Source organism: Dama dama, chromosome 30 (assembly GCF_033118175.1).
Source record: "Dama dama isolate Ldn47 chromosome 30, ASM3311817v1, whole genome shotgun sequence".
Classification (NCBI taxonomy): domain Eukaryota; kingdom Metazoa; phylum Chordata; class Mammalia; order Artiodactyla; family Cervidae; genus Dama; species Dama dama.
This window is the reverse complement of record NC_083710.1, coordinates 24,236,882-24,258,243: the sequence shown is the minus strand read 5'-3', so window position 1 is coordinate 24,258,243 and position 21,362 is coordinate 24,236,882. Positions and strand designations below refer to the sequence as shown.

Sequence of the window (21,362 nt, the reverse complement as noted above, 5' to 3'; positions counted from 1 at the left end):
AGGAAAATTCTTCTTGGGGAGAGGAAATAAGAAAGTGCTGACCTCTGCAGGGAGAGATGGAACTTAACTGGAAAGGGGACGAGATAATTTTGCAAGGTGATGAAGACAGTCTGTGTTTGATTTTGATTGGTGGCTCAGGGGTATTTGCCAAACTGGTGGAGCTAAATACCTTGAAGTCTTTTTTATTTTATGTAAATTATGCCTCAACTTAAGAGTAAAAATAAGAGTATTGGATGGTCCCTTTTCAGTCAGGTTCTCTCTGTGCAGATCAGAGTGGGCATCCACACGGGACCAGTCTTGGCAGGTGTCGTGGGGGACAAGATGCCGCAGTACTGCTTGTTTGGAGACACTGTGAACACAGCCTCTCGGATGGAAAGTCATGGGCTTCCCAACAAAGTGCATCTCAGCCCCACGACCTACAGGTGACCACTTATTCATGCCTCTCTTTGCCCCTTCTCCTCCCAGAAGGTACAGAGTGCCTCTCAGCCATCAGATGAGGGCAGTATACTTCCAGCCACGCTTACAGAGGACCTCGTGGCAGACAATTAATATTGTTGAGCCTCTACCATGAGATAATTTTTCCTCTCAAAGAACATGTGGTCCAGTTCAGGAACTGACAAATTATAGTCATGGGCTGTTATCTCAGCCATTGCTTGTTTTTGTAAATAAAGTTTTATTGAAACCCAGCTGGGATCTTTACGAGCATCTTATCCTTGGCTGCATCATGCTACCACAGCAGCGCTGAGTCGTTGTGACAGAGACTGTGGTCCCTAAAGCTGAAAATATTTCCTATCTGGTCTCTTATGAAGAAAAAAAGTTTGCTGACCCCTGGTGTAGTGCAGGAAGAAAGAAAGATTCACAGATAATTATTTTTCTTAAAGTGTGAGAAGTGCAGTGGTCACGATATACATGAAACAATACTTACAGTTTGCTGAGAACTTGTTAGAGGCCACATTCTCTAAGTTCGTCAACATAAGTAAGTAAGTGTTAGTCGCTCAGTTGTGCCTGACTCTTTGTGACCGCATGGACTGCAGCCCATGAGGCTCCTGTATCCATGAGATTTTCCAGGCAAGGATACTGGAGTGGGTTGCCATTTCCTTCTTCAGGGGATCTTCCCGCCCCGGGATCGAAGCCAGGGCTCCTGCACGGCAGACAAATTCTTTACCAGTTGAACTACAAGGGAAGCCCTCGTCAACAGATGTTAGTCCATTTACTGTTGCAACAACCCTATGAAGATCTACTGTTATTGTTCTCATCTACAGATGAGAAAAAAAAAAATCAGGCACAAAGAGGTAATTTACTCGCTTCAGGTCACAAGTTGGCTAGGAAGGAAATGGCCTGGATAGAACCCAGGGGGTCGGCTTTAACTGTCCATCCCCATGCATTCCCAATGAGAATAATTCCCATTCCTGTGTGGGAATTATTGTGTGTGTTGTGGAGAAGGGAGTTTCCCATGCTGGGTCTTCAACAAGGAGTTCCAGAGCAGAGTTTAGCCTAAACTGGGATATTGGAGTGAATATCCAGCAGTACAAACACAGATGTAGAGTAAGGACAGAGAACTATAAATGATTTAGCTTTGCTGGGGTGGAAGCTGTGAGGCAGAAAGTGGGGAGAGCTGTGTGTGCCTCCCTGAGGGGCAGGGCTCACACCGAAGGGGAAGAGTGTGAGCACCTAAGGAGTGTGAGCTTGGACACAATGGCAAGGTCAGGGTCCTGCTTGGCACTGACCACTCAAGGCCATGTAAGGGCAGATTTGAGCATCAGGAGATGGGAAAGACAAGACTTGTTAGGAGTTTGGTTTGAACCAGAACATTCATTAGTAGGAATCTGAGGATAAAATCAATTAAATTTGGTAATTGCTAGAAATGGGGGCTGAGAAAGAGGGAGGAGCCTTGACTGTCTCCCAGGTCTCCATCCTGGGCAACTAGGGCCTGAATCTCATCATCTGAGATGCGACAAGGGAGAGGGATTCCAGTCCAGGAGGCAGACGATGAGCTCAGGTTTGGAAGCACTGAATAAAAGGAACTAGGAAGCATCTAGAGAGAGGTGGCATTAACTTGCTGGGTGAGATTTGGAATCGGGCTGTTGGTTGGGGAACCCGACTTGGAGTAATAACACAGAGGTGGTAATTAAACCATGAGAGTTGGTGAGATCACCTGCAGAGGGGTGCCAGGTGAGGAAGGACAGTGGGAAGAACTAACATTTCACTGGCAGGTGGAGGAAGGAGTCATGGAAAAGGCAGGAGAAGCAGAGAATTCAGGAAGAGAAGCACCCTTCTGGCTCTTCTTATGGAGGAAGAATGGAACAAAAATATCAACTATAATTGGGCTTCCCTGGTGGCTCTCTGATGGATTCCATGGCAAGGAGTAAAAAAATAGTCAGAGGTTTGGAAACATTATCAGAAGTAACTGTGGTCAATGGGGGGCAGGGGAATGAATAGACACTGGATTGTGGGTTGAAGGATAAAAGAAACGAGCATTTGTATGGCATTAAAGCAGAAGATGAACAAGTAAGATTTTTACTTGTATTTAGGGTAGAAGAGACCTTAGCAAGCTGGTTAGGCTTAGGGGAGGAGGCAAATGGAGAGGGAGCTGAAGATCAAAGAAGAGGTGGTCCCGGGGCTGGGCCTTGAGGAGGTGGGAATGAATCTTGGGTGGGTGCCCTTCAACAAAATACTTCAACCTCTGAAGTTGGGGGAAAGGGCAGGTCAATGTCAGTGGGATGAGAAAGTGCAGGGTCTCAGCTCTAAAGGTTCCAGTTTGTGGATGGATCAGGTCACAAAATGGGCTTCGCTGGTGGCTCGGTGGTAAAGAATCTGCCTGCAATGCAGGAGACACAGGTTTGATCCCTGGGTTGGGAAGATCCCCTGGAGGAGGGCGCGGCAACCCACTCCTATATTCTTGCGTGGAGAATCCCCATGGACAGAGGAGCCTGGTGGGCTACAGTCCATAGAGTCGCAAAGAGTCAGACCCGACTGAGCAACTAAACAACAAGTCACTCAGTAGGATGCACCTTTAGCAGCATGTGAGCGAGGAGCTCAGGTGCCTAATGAGGGATGTGAGGAGCCTGGTGAAGGTCTGGAATCTCCACAAAACCAGCCAAGTCCAAGGACACGGGAAGACTGATGAGTGATGAGCCCTGGCTGAGGCAGCCGACCGTGAGTTGGACGTGATGTCAGTCTTGCACTGGTCTGTGGTGTGTCTCAGCATCTCTCTGCGGCCAGTAAATGCATAAACACGTGCAGTTTCCTAGTCACCCTGCAGCCCTGTCCCTTTGCACGGGCCCCTCCCGGTTCACTTCTTCTTGGGTCTCAGGCTTCTCCTCGTATATCACCCTGCCCAGTGCAGCCCAATCTTGAGTCACAGCTCTGTGACCCGGGGCATTTTTATTTCTTTCTCTTCTCTGTGCAGAGCCCTGAAGAATCAAGGGTTTGAAATAACCGAGCGGGGTGAAATCGAAGTGAAAGGGAAAGGGAAGATGACCACATACTTTCTGACCCGAAACCTGAAGGCCTCAGAGGATGAGACCATGGGGAGACCTCAGGCTCGGCTTGATTCTGAGGGTGAGCAGGAAAGAGAAGCCTCATCAATACTCCTACTGGATTTTTTTCCACTAACAACTTCGGCTCTGCTTAGTGGGCTTCCTGGTGGCTCAGTGGTAAAGTACTCTCCTGCAGGAGATGCAGATTCGATCCCTGGGTCAGAGGATCCCCTGGAGAAGGAAATGGCAGCCCACTCCAGTGCTCTTGCCTGGCGAATCCCATGGACAGAGGAGCCTGGCGGGCTACAGTCCGCGGGGTCACAAAGAGTCTCACGACTGAGCAACTGAACAACAGCAACAAACGTATTTGAGGGCCAGCCTGGGTACCGTCCTGCCCACCCCCAGGCTATGACCTGCTCACTCAGTCACAGCCCCTGACGGGTATGTGACCAGTGTGCCTGAATCCTCTCTTACATCCTGGATGTTAAGGTGTTTCTCAAGCTGGGCTGACGCACCCAGCCTAAAGGGTCCCTCATGCATTCACTTTCGAGGCTCTTCCCTGTCTAAGAAAGGGGCTTTCCCCCTCAGCCTCTCCTGCAGCTGGGGGAGGATTTCAGAGCCTCCCTCTGCTCCTCAGTCTCCAGGGAGGCTCCAGACAGGCTTTCTCTTCACACACTGGAAGGTTCCACCTTCCCCATTGTCTGCTGGCTTCCAAAACTGGGAAGAAAGATAAAATCTGTGACTCACCTGGTCCCAGGAATGGCAAGAGGGTGAGTTTAGGTTAAAACTAATCCACTAGGCAAAGCTACCTGAACCTCTGAAGCAAACTGGTGAAGGGAATGCATTCATTCTGATTGGAACTAATCTTTAGTTGCTCCTGGGGCCTACAGAGAAAAATCTCTAAATCCACAGGTTCCCTATTTATGTAGCTCATTTCTGCGGGAGGCCACTTGGGGACGCATGAATTACGGTTCCTATTTTCAAAAGCGGGGTTATACCAATGGAGAGATGGGAATTTGAGAAATTTTTCAATGGCTTTGGTGGCAGTATCATTCTAATACCAGCTCAGCCTGGGAGATGTGATTGATTTGGGCTAATTTTATTGCTGGAGACACTTGAGAGAGAGAGATCTAAATGAAAAAGGAGAGAGTGTTTTGGCTAATAAAGACCAGGAAGTACCCTCATTAGAGTTTCTGAATTTCTAGGCTCTGGGTGCCTCACCCACCTACATCACCTGTCCTCTCACCAGCAGGTCCTCCCCGCAGGATGGGGGGCTGTACGGGATGAGTAGACTAGGTGTACCTGGCTCAAACCCCGGACCACTTCTTCCCATTTTCTTCCTGTGGGGGTGCTTGAGCTGGAAACCTGAGAAACAGGATTCTAGTACCTGGTCTGGGCCAGTAGAATCCAACCCACTTTCAGTTCTGAGCTGGAAACATAACAGAAATGAGTAAGGGTCTCTTGGTTGCAGATCTCATGATGGACCCTAAGAAAGAGGAGGAAGAGAGGCTGTGAAGAGAGGGGAGGGGAGAGCCCCTTCCAGACCCCAAACAGTGTGTGGGTGTCAAACAGGAAAAGGCACTCTTTGGGCTTAGGTGGTCCCTGGACATGGCTTGGTTGTCCCTGGACGTGGCTTGTCGGAGAAGACAATGGCACCCCACTCCAGTACTCTTGCCTGGAAAATCCCATGGATGGAGGAGCCTGGTGGGCTGTGGTCCATGGGGTTGCTAAGAGTCGGACACGACTGAGCGACTTCACTTTCACTTTTCACTTTCACACATTGGAGAAGGAAATGGGAACCCACTCCAGTGTTCTTGCCTGGAGAATCCCAGGGACGGGGGAGCCTGGTGGGCTGCCGTCTATGGGATCACACAGAGTCAGACACGACTGAAGTGACTTAGCAGGACATGGCTTGTAATAGAGGAAAGTCACCCCTTCCTTTAGGTGAATGCCAACCCCCAGCCGAGCCCCTGGTTAGGAATCTCTGTGCAGAGAAACACAGCCCTGTGTGCGGAACCCAGAAACAGGGGGATCTCCACCTCTTATGATTTTCATGCTTCTCTGTATCTCCCTCACCTTTCCCTCTTCAGCCTAGGATTTCTGACTCTGAGCCTTGGTTGTCAGCCTCTGAGGTGTCTGCCCCTCCTTCCCCACCAGAAACAGGAAGATTGAGATCCCTCAGGAAAGACCTCATGCTGACACTGCTCCCCAGTGTCTGGGGGGGGGCGGGACTCAAGAATGTGACCCCTGGACCTCCAGGGGCTGAGGGAGTTCCCCCCACATGGCCAGATAGTGTTGGGCTGGAGGTGTCTCCAGTGTGCAGTGGGGGAGGGGTCTGGGCACCCTCCGTGTCCTGTGTGTGCATGGGAGGGGGTCCCCAGGGGCTCAAAGAAAGGCCCCACCTTGACCTGTACTCACAGCCTTTCCCCTCATGCCTTTTTGCAGAAGCAAATGATCAGGGAAGTTGGGATGGCAAGACTCTGCTGTCATGAGGTATGAGGACAGCTGGCAGCTGCCCAAGGGTGATACGGCCCGTGGTGAGTACCCCAGATGGCTGCAGAGACCCCCAGACTGCACTGGGCCAGAGGCCCGGCTCCCGGGGGAGGGGAAAGGGCCAGAGAGGGGCCCCTGGGTGGGATGCTTCCGATGGTTGTTCTCTGCGTCTTGAGTAAGGTTTTCTCCATGACTCCCCACCCCAACCACCTCCCCATCCCAAGTGTCCCAGGTAGGGGCCCCCTCCTGAAAGGGCCCTTGCTGCCCTCCTCCAAAAGAAGCTCTAATACTCAGAAAAACTTATTAGTCCCCATGAACCCACAAAATGAGGTTTCTCCGGACGTGGTGCCCTCCACACAAATCACGTGATATGTCAGTCACATGGCTAATCCCCTAAGAGGTGGGAAGCTTGAATTTCAGAATGGTTATATGATTTATCGAAGATTCCACAACCAGTGAGTGGGTGAAGCTGGACTTGCCCCTCAGGTTGTCTGTCTGGGGCAGAACATGGGCGCCCTCCTGGAGGAACGGACACAGTCAAGGCCCCCAACTGTAGGCAGCTACACTTGGACTTCTTGGCTTCAGGACGGACACGTTTCTGTCAGATCCTCTGGGCCCCGTGTGAATGGATTTCTGATTGTTGGGTGTGATTAGTGGAGGTGTGGACAAGGACTGGCCCCCATGCTGTGGGTGAATGGGAAACGGTGCCATGTGAGCCAGAGGCTCGGAGAAATGAAGACCAAGCCTTCGGGGCTGTGGGCCTCCCTCGAGCCACCTAAACCCAGACCTACTGAATTCCATGGAAAGTGCTTTGAACAGCTTCTGCAGGCACTCTGAGTTCAAGTTCACCAGGCTTCTTCCTTGTCTCTGATGGTGGTTGGTGATCAGTCGCTAAGTCGATTTTTTACAACCCCTGCAGCACGCCAGGTTCCCCTATCCTTCACTATTTAAGTTTGCTCAAATTCATGTCCATAGAGTCGGTGATGGCATCCACCCCTCTCATCCTCTGTCATCCCCTTCTCCTCCTGCCTTCAATCTTTCCCAGCATCAGGGTCTTTTCCAGTGAATCGGCTCTTCCCATCAGATGGCCAAAGTTTTGGAGCTTCAGCATCAGTCCTTCCAATGAATATTCAGGTTGATTTCCTTTAGGATGGACTGGTTTGATCTCTTTGCTGTTCAAGGAATTCTCAAAAGTCTTCTTTAGCACCACAGTTCGAAAGCATAGTCATCTCGGAGGGTTGGCAGGAGACAAAAACAATTCGAGGGGCTCGTGTCACTTGCCCCCAGGGCCTGCCTTTTCCTTCTCATCCTGGTGGAGGTCGCAGTTCTCCTGGGTTCCCGCTATACCTGATAACATCCTGCTTAGCTCTGAGGTGGGCGAGGGCTGCCCCCAGCCCCAGCTCCAGCCCCGGTCTCCTCTGTGGGCGTCATCACAGGGAAGGGCTCCTGTCAGGAGCCACCCATCTGTCAGGACTCCCTCTGAAGGTCAGGCTGTTGGGCCTTGCTCCCTCAGAGACCCCTCTGCTCCCCAAACTCAGGACCCCCCACAGTCGAGGCTCTCCTTACCGATCACGTCTGCGGTCAGCCTCACCAGGTTGTCACCTGGGTGTCAAATGTGGGACCGCTCCCCGGGGGCTCACATTTCCCTCGCTCTGGGCTCCGAGCCCCCTGCCCCTCTCTCCCCTGTGAAAACCCTGGCTCCTGAAGACCCTCTCGGGGCCTGGTCAGCCCCGCCGGAGCTGCAGGGGTGAGGAGCTGCCCCCCCAGAGTCCTGAGGGCAGCTGAGAGGTGACGCCCGCCCACCCCCAGCCATCTCTATGGATGGGGGCCTTGGTGACCCCCTGGGGTTGGGGGGTGCGGGGCAGTCAGTGCAGGAGACGCTTCAGCAGGACCCAGGCTGCACCCAGGACCTCATTTCCTCATTTGCACGTCAATGACACGCTTTTTTTCTCCCTCCCGCTCAGTATTTGGGTGTTAGATGCGTCAGTGGAGAGACTCCCCAGAGCAATTGAACGGGAGTATTGAGCCGGAGAGAGAATCTTGTGTATTTGACTCAGAGATTTAAGCAACCACCTTTCAGTATTGACTGAAAAATTGGCCTTCCAGCTGCCCCTGCTGGCAGGCTCTTCTGGCATCCCTTCAGACCCCTGTTAATGTGTTTTTCAAGTTTCAGCTTGCTTCAACTTGTCTCCAAGCTGATTCTCCCGGCGATTATTATAATGGGTTCCAGGCTGACCTGCATACGGTGCTCAGGCAGGGAGCCCAGGCTCCCCCATAAATCATGGGCTGAGGGTGTCCACTCGCCGGGTTCAGGGCAGGTTAAGTCAGCTCTGAGGACTTCTTACACCAATTCCTAATTGTCCTGGAGACTTGAGTGCTGAAGGTCTCTCTCCTGACTGAGCTCTTAGCAGTCTGCCTTCTGGGGAGTCTGCCCTCACATTTAACATACTCCTTCCCAACGGCAAGAACTTTCCACCATATGCAAATCCCCCACCCTCTGTGGGTAAGTTCTTGGATGGGTTTGTGGCTACTTAATTGCCAGGGTCCTTGCCCCTGGCTTTACAAAGTCTTGAGAACACAAGGGTCTTTCCCAGACCTGTCCCACGAGCGGAGGTCCAACTGGTTTGTAGCCAGGCTGACGAACCTGGGCCCTTATTCTTGGCTCCAAAGCTTTTCAGCAGCTTTTCTGAGGCCTTCATAAGCACGGCTGTCATCTTCTGACCCCTTCTGCTGGGGACTGATGAACAGGCATGGTAATTTTTAACCTCAGGCTTTCTAGAAGTTGAGCTGTTAACCCAGCAATGTTCTAAAGAAGGAAGATCCTGGGAGGTGTAAATGAACTGGCTTCCCAGGTCAGGGCTAGCCTGTAAAGTCACTGCTTGTCAGCTTTGGTGTCACAGATGAGGTGCAGTGTCAGAGCTGGGGGTGGGGGAAGGTGCATCAGAGTCACATGTGATTGACAATGTAGGTGGCAGGGCCTCACGCCGAGTGTCTCTGCAGGTCCAGAGCGGGGTGTGTCCCACCCTGGTTTCTCTACCATCCGCCCAGGGCAGTCGGATGAGCTCCCGGGCCCCAGAACCAGTGTCATAGTGGCAAGAGCATTAGCCCCTAATCATAATTCCCAGGTCTGCTCCCAGTAACTAGCTGGGTGGCTTTGGGCCACCCTTTTTGCTTCATTTTTCTCATCTGGAGAGCAGGTGTGATAGAATGCCTGCTTTAAGAGGTTGAGGTCACTTTGAGGAACATGTGAGACACTGTATCATCTGAAAGCTGTAAAGTGCTAAAAAATAAAAAGGTCAAGGATGCCAATTCTTCATCACTTAGGGACTCTACTGTTGAGAATCCTTTCACTTAACAAATAGGTGAGTCTTGGCACAAAACTGTAAGAGGTGCTACAGGGGTTATAAAAAGAGGACTGGTCTGCCATACACAGGGAGCTTTAGATCAGAGGGTGTAGCAGAGCCCCATGGAAGTCAGGACCACCGCCCAGCTCGAGGTGTTACAGGGCCAACAGCAAGTACAGGAGGGCTGAGTCACACTGAGGACCTGAGGGCCTCTTGGGGAGGTGTGGGCTTCCCTGGTCGCTCAGATGGCAAAGAATCTCCCTGCAGTGCAAGAGACCCAGGTTGGATCCCTGGGGTAGAAAGATCCCCTGGAGAAGGGAATGGCGAGCCACTCCAATATTCTTGCCTGGAGAACTCCATGGACTGAGGAGCCTGGCGGGCTACAGCCCATGGGGTTGCAAAGAGTCGGACACGACTGAGCAACTGTCACAACAATGACAACAGAGGGGAGGCGCAGGTGACGGCAGGCAAGGGCAGAGCAAGGATGGGGCCTTTGTTCTGACCCCTGGAGAATGCAGGGCCTTCCGGACGCTGGGGATGTCATCCCTCCAGGCCATGCTCTCTTTTGCTCATGGACAGACGTAGGAAGCAATCTGGTGGGCGAGCCTAGAATGGCAACGCCTACTCTAAATGTGGAAGCTCCATCAAGCTCTTTTTATGAACGGGATAAAATTCCCTCACCGATGGTGTCTCCCTCCACAAGTATTCCCAGAACCTGTGGCTCCTTTCTCTGTTCACACCTACGAACACTATGGTGTGGTCAGCTTGCCTTTTTCCTCAGAGCAGGTCAGTCTCTTGGAACATTAACCCTGATGGAACCAAGGGGGAGGAGATGACATGTCCCCCACATGTGGAGACCCTAGAGAGTAAAAGCCAGGGTGAGGAGGAACTGGTGGGACAGGAAGGCCAGCAAGCATCCCTGTGCTGGGAAGGACCAGGACAGGGTCTTGGGGAGACCCGCTGGCGTCTGACTTCAGGCTCAAGTCAAACCCCCTCGCCTCAGTGGGGGAGAATCAGTATTGAAACCAAGATGTGGTTTCCCATATCTGATTCTGTCTAGGAAGTTAGAAACAGATGCAGAAATGCAGACAAGGAATTGTTTTCATTGCAAATGTAAGAGTCCCTTCTTGTGACCCCAAGATAATCATATCCTTTATGACTTGCAGAGCCCTGCCTGTAACAACCAGGCGATGACCCGTGTATACTCCCCAAGACAGCAGCAGTCCCCCAAACTCCACCTCGCTATCACTTCCGCACCGCCCTCCCCAGCCAGGTTCACGTTTAACAACACGGCTCATGTGATGGTCGTTTTCTGAACAGGAAGGTTTCTTCTGCTACCACTCTTTTCATTTAATCCATTCTTAATCTACATTGAAATGGGTTCCTGTGTTGCCTTTATCAGGCCATGTTAGTTTGGTCAACTAAGGTTATTTGTTTATTCATGTACATTATAGAAGGAATATTTTAACTATTATCTTTTATAACTAGAAAGTGTAGCTAAAACAAAAGAAGAAAACTAAAGCCTCTCTAATTCCATCACCCAGAGAGACTATTGTTAAAATTCTGGTGGCTATTTTCCCAGACTTGAGTGCGTGAGGGTATGTGTATATGTGTGTACATATATACTTTTTCTTACAGTCCTGGGATCATCACACAGAGATTGTTTTATAAATTGGCAGGTCATGAATTTCCTTCCCTTGCACACTTAAACATTTCAAAATATTTCAGATTTTATATGTGTGTGTGTATATATATATATATAATGTGCTCAAAATGGTGTACTTATTTTTGCTCCCTGATGCTACACACCAAAAGCTACATTTACTTTATATCCAATGGAAACCCCAACTATCTTGTTCTTCTGCCGATCTGCAGCACTTCTGTGGTGACCTTGATATTCCATGAGTCCTGAAGTTGCCTCTGAGTTTCTCAAGTGCTGCAGGAAGGGGGACCCCTTCCAGGGCCCTAAACTGGGCTTGTCTAACACTCAGAAATGAATTGTCCGAGGAGACACATGTGCTGACAAAGCAAGAGACTTTATTGGGAAAGGGCACCCGGGTGGAGAGCAGGAGGGTAAGGGAACCCAGGAGAACAGCTCTGTCACATGGCTTGCAGTCTCGAGTTTTATGGTGATGGAATTAGTTTCCGGGTTGTCCTTAGCCAATCATTCTGACTCAGAGTCCTTCCTTGCTCAACCAAGATGGATGCCAGAGAAAAGGATTCTGGGAGGTGGTCAGACAGGTGGTGTCTCCTTTTGACCTTTCCTGAACTCTTCTGGTTGATGGAGGCTTATTTAGTTCCTTATCAGTACTTTGGCCACCTCATGCGAAGAGTTGACTCATTGGAAAAGACCCTGATGCTGGGAGGGATTGGGGCAGGAGGAGGAGGGGACGACAGAGGATGAGATGGCTGGATGGCATCACCGACTCGATGAGCGTGAGTTTGAGTCAACTCCGGGAGTTGGTGATGGACAGGGAGGCCTGGCGTGCTGCAATTCATGGGGTTGCAAAGAGTCGGACATGACTGAGCGACTGAACTGATTCCTTATCAGGACCTCCTGTCGTAAAACAACTCATGCAAATGGTTACTATGGTGCCTGGCCAGGGTGGGCGGTTTCAGTCAGTGTGCTTCCCTAACACAAGGACTCACCTAGTTCATTTAGGTTTGGTATATAGATTAGAAGATGTACACTGTAATCTCAAATAGTCAGAACACGAAATTAATCAGGACGCTGCATTTCCTAGCTGTGCAGAATAATGAGCATTCAGCTGTGGCAACAGAGGCAGTCCTCGAGGGCTATGAGCAATGGTGTCGTGGGAACAAAGGATGATGGGTGAGAATTTATCTCAAGTAAACAAGGAAATTCTTCCACCATCCAGACTGTGGAATTGGATTGGGGTAAAATGTCAAATACATATGTGTAGAGATTCCAGGAGAGTCTTGCAATGCTGTGCTGACCAATTCTCATTTGAAATTGTCAGGCAGCATCATTTGAATTGGGCCTGTTTAGCTTTCAATAGGCAGTCTCAGCTCTTTCTCCAACACAGTCCTAGTTTGTTGTTTTCATCTCACTAATGATCAAGGAACTTTTCCTCCAGGAGAGAAATGAAGAGGGGAAAACAGGTTTCACAGGCACGGGAAATGGCAGTGGAAATGGAAAAGGAGGAGGAGGACCACAGTTAAGACACAAGTGAGAAAATGAGACACGTCCAAGTATGATGAGAGAAAACTGTGCTATGGATACAAGAAAAGGAAATCAGAAGTGAAAAGCTAAGTGGTACTTTTTTTTTTTTTTGACAAGAGAAATTAGAAGGAAGGTGTTGCATAAAGGGGAGACTAAGAGGTCTGTAAATGTTATTTCCTAGTGTTGAGTTTACTTCCAAGATTTTCTGTGAGAGGTTAAGTCATAAAATAGATTATTCATCTTGGTTACAAAAGAAATCTTGGTGCCATCTCGATGCTGGAGCACCTGGGAAACAGAGCCTGACTGCTAACAGGGAAAGAGACAGTTTTCTTTGCTGTATCCCCCCCCTTTTTAAAAACAAACAAACAACTCCAACTCCTTCTTGTTCAGCTTTTATCAGGGTAACCCCTACTTTGAGTGTAGTTACAAAGACACAGAACAAATACCTTCTGTGATCACAGTACTGTTTCGTGGAGATTTCCTCTCGCAGGTTCTCATAACATTTCCCTGGGTGGAATGGGAGACAATGTATGGTCTAGGATCCCATTACATCCAGAGAAGCTGAGGCAGAGGGAGAAGCTAGATGGGGAGGGTTCAGCTTTTCCTGTTGTTGATGGGCAACCTGGAGGCCATGCTACCCTTTCTTTGTAGGAAAAAAAAAAAAGACACTACAATTTCTGTCTGTAATCAGTTCCTTTTTTCCTTTATTTGCGATGATGCCCAAACTAAACTGAACTCAGCTTTTTCAAACACACTGTCCTTAACATTTATCCTGAATGTTTCCCTTTTTGAAAAATTCAGTTCCTGTTAAAATCATACTTGGGCTTACATGTCAAAGAAAAACAATACAGCAATCAACTCTGTAATTCAAAGTGAAAGGGATAAAGGCTATGTGGAATAATAAAACTAGCAGAGAATTAGCAAAAGCAAAGCAAAAATCCCACCCCATATTGGAATAATTTATTTCCAAAGACCATAAAATACTGCTGAGCAGGAGTCAGTCTTTTTGCATGTGTGTGTGTTGCGGGGGGCGGGGGGAGGGGAGTGTGGAGTGGGCTGCACCACAATGCTCAAATGAACCTGTAGTTTATGACATTGTCACTTAGCCAGCTCTGGTCTCAAGCCATATCTTATACAAATGCTGAGTTTGAGGGGTTTAGGGACCTTATCAGGTTAGCCCCGGCTTCTGCAGGAGTTAAATACTCCATATGAATCATCACTCAGAGTTGCCCCAGTGACATGGTTCTAGATCTGCCAAATTCTCATCTTATCCTGAGCGAGTCTGGGGACAGGTTCCACATTTTTCCACATGTGTGTCATCACTTATATTCATTAATGATCGGTCCATTAGCAAATGGAACTTGCCGTCTGATTGCTTTGTGCTGAAAACTGCCCATGGCTTTTAGAATCTAAAATCAGAGGTAATCACCGATCCAGATTGGGGAGGAAGGGAGACACTGATAGCCCCAGTGGTGAAGGAAGTCATTCATTCATCTGAGGATAAAAGGCTGGAGACAGAAGGCCCGCCTGCATTTCCTGATTTCTAGACTATTATAGCCTCAAATCAAATACAGGAGCCCCTCTGAACTTGAATGTTTCTGGAACAATGATGAGTGTAAAAAGAGAGAGAGAGAGAGAGAGAAATGGAAATGATGGATGACTTTAAAATCTTCAATGCGGACGTTTGCAAATGAAACTGCAGGGCGAGCAGGAGATGTGTCTCCACCCAGCCTCCTGGTCTCCATTCCTTCCGAGTCCCGCTCCCTCCCGCTCCTTGCTGAGGCTCACAGTCCCAGGTTCTTTCCCAGTACCTCCTCCATGGGCTCCTTCCCACACTTCAAAGTAAGAATTGGCATCCCTGAGTTTGTGCTCTGTGTGGGGCATGGTGCACTCACTTTATAGAAGGCATCTGATTGAATTAACATGACAACTCTGGAAGGAGGGTATAATTGCTGTTGTTCAGTTGCTCAGTTGTGTCTGACTCTTTGTGACCCCACGGACTGCAGCACCCCAGGCTTCCCTGTCCTTCACCAACTCTCAGAGCTTGCTCAAACTCCTGTCCATTGAGTTGGTGATGCCATCCAACCATCTCATCCTCTGTCGTCCCCTTCTCTTCCTGCCCTCAATCTTTCCCAGCATCAGGGTCTTTTCCAGTGAGTCAACTCTTTGCATCAGGTGGCCAAAGTACTGGGGCTTCAGCTTCAGCATTTCCCTACTTTTCAGATGAGGACGAATGAGGCCGGGAAAGGGTAGTGATGAGCAGTGGCAGCCGTGGCTCTGAACCCCGTGCACGGTGATGCTCAGGCCTCAGGTAGACAGTCATAGTGCAGCAGGTCTGGAGGCTTGGGGCTCTTTTGAGAGCTATGCAGGAGTCAGGATTTGATAAGTGGCCAACAAAGTGATACAGTGTTAGACGAAAAATGAAGCAACAAGGCCGAGGTCTGAATGGACATTTCTGGCCTCACTGGGAAGGTGTTCTCGGCCCCAGGAGGTGGTATGGTAACCCCACGGTGCCCACACTGTACCCCAGGGCCGGGCACAGACAGAACCCCCCTGACCGGGGATCGGTCCGGGGCCAACTGTTCAGCTCACTGCTCTGCCTCGTTTCAGCTTCTGACTGGTCGACACCCAAAGGGAGTCCAGCGGAGGGCCGGGAACCCAGGGAGGCAGCAGACAGACCGCGGCCTTCAGCTCAGACAGAGACACGTGGCCTTCCCGATGAGCCGCTGCCGTCTGGCCTCTGCGCTTTGTTGTGACAGCGAAACTCGAAGCCCTCGGCTTCATTTTTCCCCTGCTCGGTTTAATAGCGACAAAGAAAAGGAACTTCATTTCTCAGCCCAAGACTTCTTAAGCTGCGTCTCTTTCTCATTGTCCCTCAGAGAATAAAGGTCTAGAAATAAAACATGATCCCAACAAGTTTGGAAAAATGTGCTTTCACAGTCTTGGTTCAAAGCCAACCCCGACACTTGGAGACTTCAGGCTGTGTTTGTTCTCCCGGCTCTCATCACAGTGGTTCCACCGAGTCCTGGCCTCGGAGCCGACTGGAGAGGACGCCCTGGCCTCGGAGGTGGTCATGGGCACAGTCTTGTTCTAAGTGATGGCGGGAGCAGGGAGGATGAGGAAGGAGCCCTGGCCCCTGCTGTTGATAAATCACCCTGCAACACAGCCGGGATGTGAAAGGCACTCAAGCCAGGGGCTGTGAAAGGAAATCACTTTCATTCCCAGCCCTGGGAATAACATGAAGCCACAGAATAAAAGCTGCCTTCCCCAGAGGTTTTTCTGAAAGTAAAAGGGAGGAGAAAATGTGAAAATCACCGGAAGGGCAGAGTCAGGAGAGATGGGGAAATAAGACAGAGGGTGGCCAGCCCACCAGGTCCCTTGTCCCTCTTCAGACTCAGCTTCCTCTACTGCTTCTAGCTGCAGGCGTGGGGACACCTGGGTGGTGGTGAGTGCTGGACACGCTCTCGGAGGCCTGGGGTGCAGGAGGCTGAGAAGTGGTCCAGGGGTCTCTGCATCTGCACTTGGTTCTGGTGAAAAGACAAGTATTTTTTAACCCACATGACGAGCACCCAGAATTTTCCGATTCATTCTTGCCAGAACCTTACTTGTCCCCAGAGGCATTAACTGTCTTCTGGGAGGGCAGACTTGATTTCTGTGGCTGCCAATCCCAGGAGCAAGAGGGGAAGAGAAGGCAACAAGAGCTGAATTCCTTGCTCTGCTGTCCTTCTAGATGACAGCGGTGTCTTGTTTCTAGAAATAGAGGGTGCGGCCCGTAGTTCACAGCGAGTCAGGATTAGACTGAATGCAGCCTTGAGAGATGTGGATTCTTGTTCAGACTCTGTTGCTGGATGTCTTGATACCTCAATTTCACCATCTGTAAAATGGGGTTAGGGACAGCTGCTCCACCAGCTCACATTCAAATGCAAGAGCACAAAGCTGCCCTTGATATTTACAACATTAGTAACTAGTAACATGTATAGATCTTCAACCAAATGCTAGGCACTGGCCTTGCACATACGTGACTCGTTACTTCTGCTCTTGGCAACAATCCCATAATAAGCCAGGGTTTCCAGTTCCTGAATCTCCAGGAGACTCAGTAGCCCACACTGCTGGCACTGGCTGATAGATTAAGTGGAACACATTCCAGTGTTATTAGAAAGATCAAAAAGCCAGAACAGCCGGGATGTGGACCCTGGAGCCAGGCAGAGCCCAGTTTGAATCCTTGCTCTACCGTTTGGCAGCTGCGTGTGTTGGGGGAAAGTTGCTTAACATCTCTGTGCCTGAAGTTTCCATCTGTAAAATGGGAGGAATCAGAGGACCTGCATTTAGGGGTGTCATGAGGATTCCATGACATACCCACAAAGTTACTGACATTTAGTTATCCCTCTGGTAAACGTTATTTTTTTAATGCTCCTCCTGTTAAGTGGTCTTCCTGCCCAAGTGGAGCCAAGGAGAGCTGGTCCACCTTGTGATGCCCGTGACTTTCCCTGTGGGCTTTCTTTTCAAAATCCTTCAGCCCAGTTGTGAGGGAGAGAAGCCCGCCTAGAACTAGGAACGTGGTTAGGTGGTAGCACTGCCCAAGAGATGAAGGGAAAAACGGTTGCTTGGTTGAGTAGTGGTTTTTTGTTTTGTTTTTGGAAGGAGAAAAGCTGGAGCCTGTGACCCCAGCTGCTCCCAGCTGGCAGCTCACTTTGCCTCCTTGGCCCAGACAGACTATGCCAGCTAACGCTCAGCCTCACCAAAGGCTGCCAGAAATGGCGAAGCAGGTGTCCCGGCCCTGGTTGAAAACGGGGAGGATTTTGTTCCATGTTTATTATGATCAAGGTAATCTTCTCCAGCTGTAACCGAATGACTACAGGCTGCATTTGGCCTTCTCCTGGAGCCCACTATTTATTCTTTGGAGTGAACACTGGTGGAGACAAACTTCGGGTGCCCAGGAAACTGTGCCAGGCTGACCGTGAGCCCCTGCCACTCCCAGGGGGGGCACCTTTTCGGGGTTGGAGCCCTTGGTGCCAGGCTGGGGGTGTGTGCACACTTGCTCAGAGGGCACATTAGATTAGCTGGCGGGACGCCTGCACCCGCTGGCCTCTGCCAGGGCTGTGTGCGGGCACCAATATCTGGTGGCCCGCCTCGTGGCCAGCAGTCCGAGGTCTGAGCAGCAAATGCTCCGCTCAGCCGGGGAGGTGGAGTGACTCTGGAGGCACCCCCTCCTACACCCACAACCTGTGAAAGGTTCCTTTCCCCCAGTAACTCTGTCTGGTTTTCCAGCCCCTTTCCCAGGATGCCATGGACTGGAATCCCAGACCTCTGGTCCAGCTCTTGACCTCGTCCGGCTGGTCAAGGACTATTACAAAGTCTGGCCTCCAGCCCTCAGAGAGAGGTGGACATGAGGGCATGGTAACCCACACTGGTCTTCCTGCCCTGGACAGAGGAGCCTGGCTAGTGGGCTACAGTCCAGAGAGTTGCAGAGTCAGATACGACTGAAGTGACTTTGCAAAAATTTGAAAACACCATCCACTGTCCTTCCCAAGGGAGCACGCAGCTTAATCCCACTGCTTCTTAACCCACCTCCAGCCTCTTACACACCACGCCCCTGTGGACAAGTTGGTGGACGTGTGCAGAGGAGCTAACAACATGCCAGGGGTCTCTCCCGCCTTCCGGTCCTCCTTCAGCGTGGCTGACCCCCCTCCATGGACATCTGAGCCTGCCTTTCCGACGCCCCGGCCTGGCCAGGGAGCTTGCACCTCACCCTCCTCTGGGCTCTGACCAGCTTATTCTTTAATGCAACCCAACCACCTCCCCCCTCTACCTCCACCCTCTTCTTTTTTCATCCCTTCTTCTTTTCCAACTTTCCTTCAGCTTGAATTGTGTGTGAGATAAAGAAGGCGAATCGTGTGCCTGGCTGAGGCGTGAGATCATTTTTCTCTCCTCTTAGCACGCTCGCTGTCTGCTGGTCAGGGTTACTGGAAGAAGGCGGGAAAGATCCGTTTCCACAGAGAGCCATCTGGCTCCACCAGACTCACGCTGATGCTAATCTGCTGGTTTCTTTTTCTTTAGTCTTTTCTTTTTTTTGTTGTTGTTCCCAAGGCACACTTCATCTGCAGCTGTAAACTCAGACCTGGTCCATCTGAAGGCGAGCATTCATCTGGTGCACATTTGTTATGGCATCAGGCCCCCACCCTCACCCCCGCACCCCTGTCCCCTTGTAGGTGTCGGGACATCATTGTGATCACTGGTGGGTCTGTACGGTGGTAACGTCAGGGCTGTACTTTCAAATGGAAATCAGGCAATTACGCTGCACACACAGAAATCTGACAGATGCAGGGGTTTTACACCACTGGCTGTGTCATGGGGACAAAGGCAGCCTGCACTCCCAGGGGATGGTTAAATAAACAGAATATGTTTCAAGAGCACAGAGAAATCCAGGAATAATTAACTGTGTGATGAGAGTTCATGGATCCCGTGGCGGTTTAGCTTCAAAACGTGATAATGATATGTCAGCGAACCACTTAACTCATCCTTGTAAAGGCGCCATCAGCCCACCCGTCACATGTGCAATTGAAACAGAGGTGCTGCTCTGCACATCTGTTTTCCAGCTTCCAAGTGCAAAGCCTTGCAGTATTTTCTCTTGTTTGGCTTCCCCTGTACAGAGGGCTGTAGTGGGCTTAAGGAGAAGAGGGGCTGGTCATGGCCTGGTGTCTACCTGATGGAGCAGCTTCCAGTCAATGGTCAGCATTAAACACAGGCACTTATGCGGGAAACTATGGTGGTAATATCATCGTGGCGGCTACTGGGCCAGTAATTGTTACTTGCTGGGCACCAGTATGATCCTGTGTGTGTGAGGTTGGCCCACGATTACCCACATTTTACAGATGGGGAAATGGGTACAGAGTTAAGAACTGGGCCTTCAGGTCTGGCCCTGCCCGACTCTGGTCTTAGCTCTTGGCCAGTGGTTTGTACCTTCCTAACACATCAGACACACAAGAGCTCGTGCACCCTTAGAAAGCGCCTAAGTCACATGCAGAGTTGGAGTGACTCACTCCAGTATTCTTTCTTGGAGAATCCTAGGGACAGAGGAGCCTGGCGGACTACAGTCCATGGGGTTGCAAAGAGTCGGACACGACAGAGTGACTAAGACATACACACACACACAGGAGAGACCTAAAATACAAATTGAAGTGGAATTTTCCCCCTAAAATATCCAGCTGTTTAAACAAATGGTTAGTTTGGAGCCTGAAACATGCTGTGAGATTTACTGCTCAACGTGTCCCAAACCGGATTGGATTGAACCATATTACCAAAAAGTCAGGTGTCCCCAAATCCTGGCCATTGTTCTTCAGTGTCCTGGAGGAAAAAACTCAGAGCAGGCTTTGGACTGAGGCTCTGGACTTCATAGCCTGTGAGTTCCCCCACTACGTCATGGCCTTAGACTAGGCTAGGCTGATGCCAACTGGAACTGAGAAAAAGGAAAGACATTTTATCTTCTGTAAAAGGCATTTTATAAACTAAGCATAGGATAAAATAAACAAAATAGGTTTATGTGGGAATCTCTAATGCTTTCTCAGATCAACAAATGCTAATGAGATCCCAAGAGAGAATATATCAATCAAACAAAGCAGGCGTTGTCCAGAAACGTCCACTAGTTTGCCAGCGACTAATAAACACCAGTCCAATAGTGACTTGTTTTATCTTATTCAAGGGTAGAAAAACTTTTAAGGAGATCCGAAATCATTTAGAGCATTAGCTTTGTCAGGAAAAAATTTCCGCTTACAGAAAAGCTAGTTTGACTTTCTTCATCTCTATTGAACACATTTGTTAGGAAATACTCTTATAAACTTGCATTGCAGGAATGAAAAACATCATTAAAGTATCTTCTTCAATTCAAGGCCTGAATTCAAAAGGGTTGAAAACACTACTGACAAGCAAAAAGGAGACCAAAGTCACAAATCATTCAAGAAATGGATCGCTCACAGGAGCTCAACAAAGCAAGGAGAATATCAACTCATGGGTGGAACCGGCCAGACTGAGCCACTCCCATCACAGGAAGGCCTGATGAGCACTAACAAACTAAAAGGAAAAAAATCAGAGCAAAGAAAATGGGAAAACCAATTAAAAATCAGAAACTTAAAAAATTTTAAATCAAGAAATAAATCTAGAGGTTGCCTCAAAATATGTCATAACTAATGTGATTCAACTGGTTAACGTCTGTGATTAATATTAGTATATCTTTCCACAAAGAAAACTGTTATTATACGTTTTTCACACATCAAGAAGTTTTTTTTTTTAAATTAAGCATTTGACCAAAAGAACTATCAGTTTACAGAGCAGCCTCTAACACTTTCTCAGGTTCAACAAGCGCCATTTTGAAAGGTCAAGATGCCCAAATTTCCAGGGATAATTAATTGAACCTGAAGTCTATGAATTTGCCTGTGATTAATAAGCATCAGAAATTTACACACACACATAAAATCATTAGTCAGTTTAGCTTCCCAAATATCGAAACACATTTAGAAAACCATTCAAAATTTGTGGCTATCAACTTATGACAGAAAACAATTTAAAATCCTCGATTAAAAAGGAATTGGTTTTACCCTTCCTTCTCTTTAACACATTTGAAAATATTATAATCTGTGATCGTGACTATTTCAAAGTGATTGTGACTGGCAAAATCAGAATTGGTTTTGACCCAGCTCTTTCAAAAAATCTGTGTGTGTATTTATATATTAACCAAATTCTCAGGTAATGTATGTATTGTGACTCTGTATGTATGTGCATACTCTATTATAGCATCTTTTTGACCACGTTGGGTCTTGACTGCAGCATGTGGGATCTAGTTCCCTGACCAGGGATTGAACCCAGGCT

General features: G+C 49.2%; 1 protein-coding gene across 1 annotated transcript in view; it reads left to right on the top strand.

Moving 5' to 3' along the window:
* LOC133049402 (guanylate cyclase soluble subunit beta-2-like) overlaps nucleotides 1–15,343 on the top strand; it is a 46,693-nt gene extending 31,350 nt beyond the window's left edge. Inside the window, exons 11-14 of the mRNA XM_061133387.1 lie at nucleotides 268–422; nucleotides 3,410–3,561; nucleotides 5,925–6,016; nucleotides 15,111–15,343. Coding sequence (XP_060989370.1) covers nucleotides 268–422; nucleotides 3,410–3,561; nucleotides 5,925–5,971 — 354 coding nt within the window. The 3' untranslated portion in view covers nucleotides 5,972–6,016; nucleotides 15,111–15,343. The remainder of the gene's footprint in view (nucleotides 1–267; nucleotides 423–3,409; nucleotides 3,562–5,924; nucleotides 6,017–15,110) is intronic.
* The last annotated feature ends 6,019 nt before the right edge of the window (nucleotides 15,344–21,362 follow it).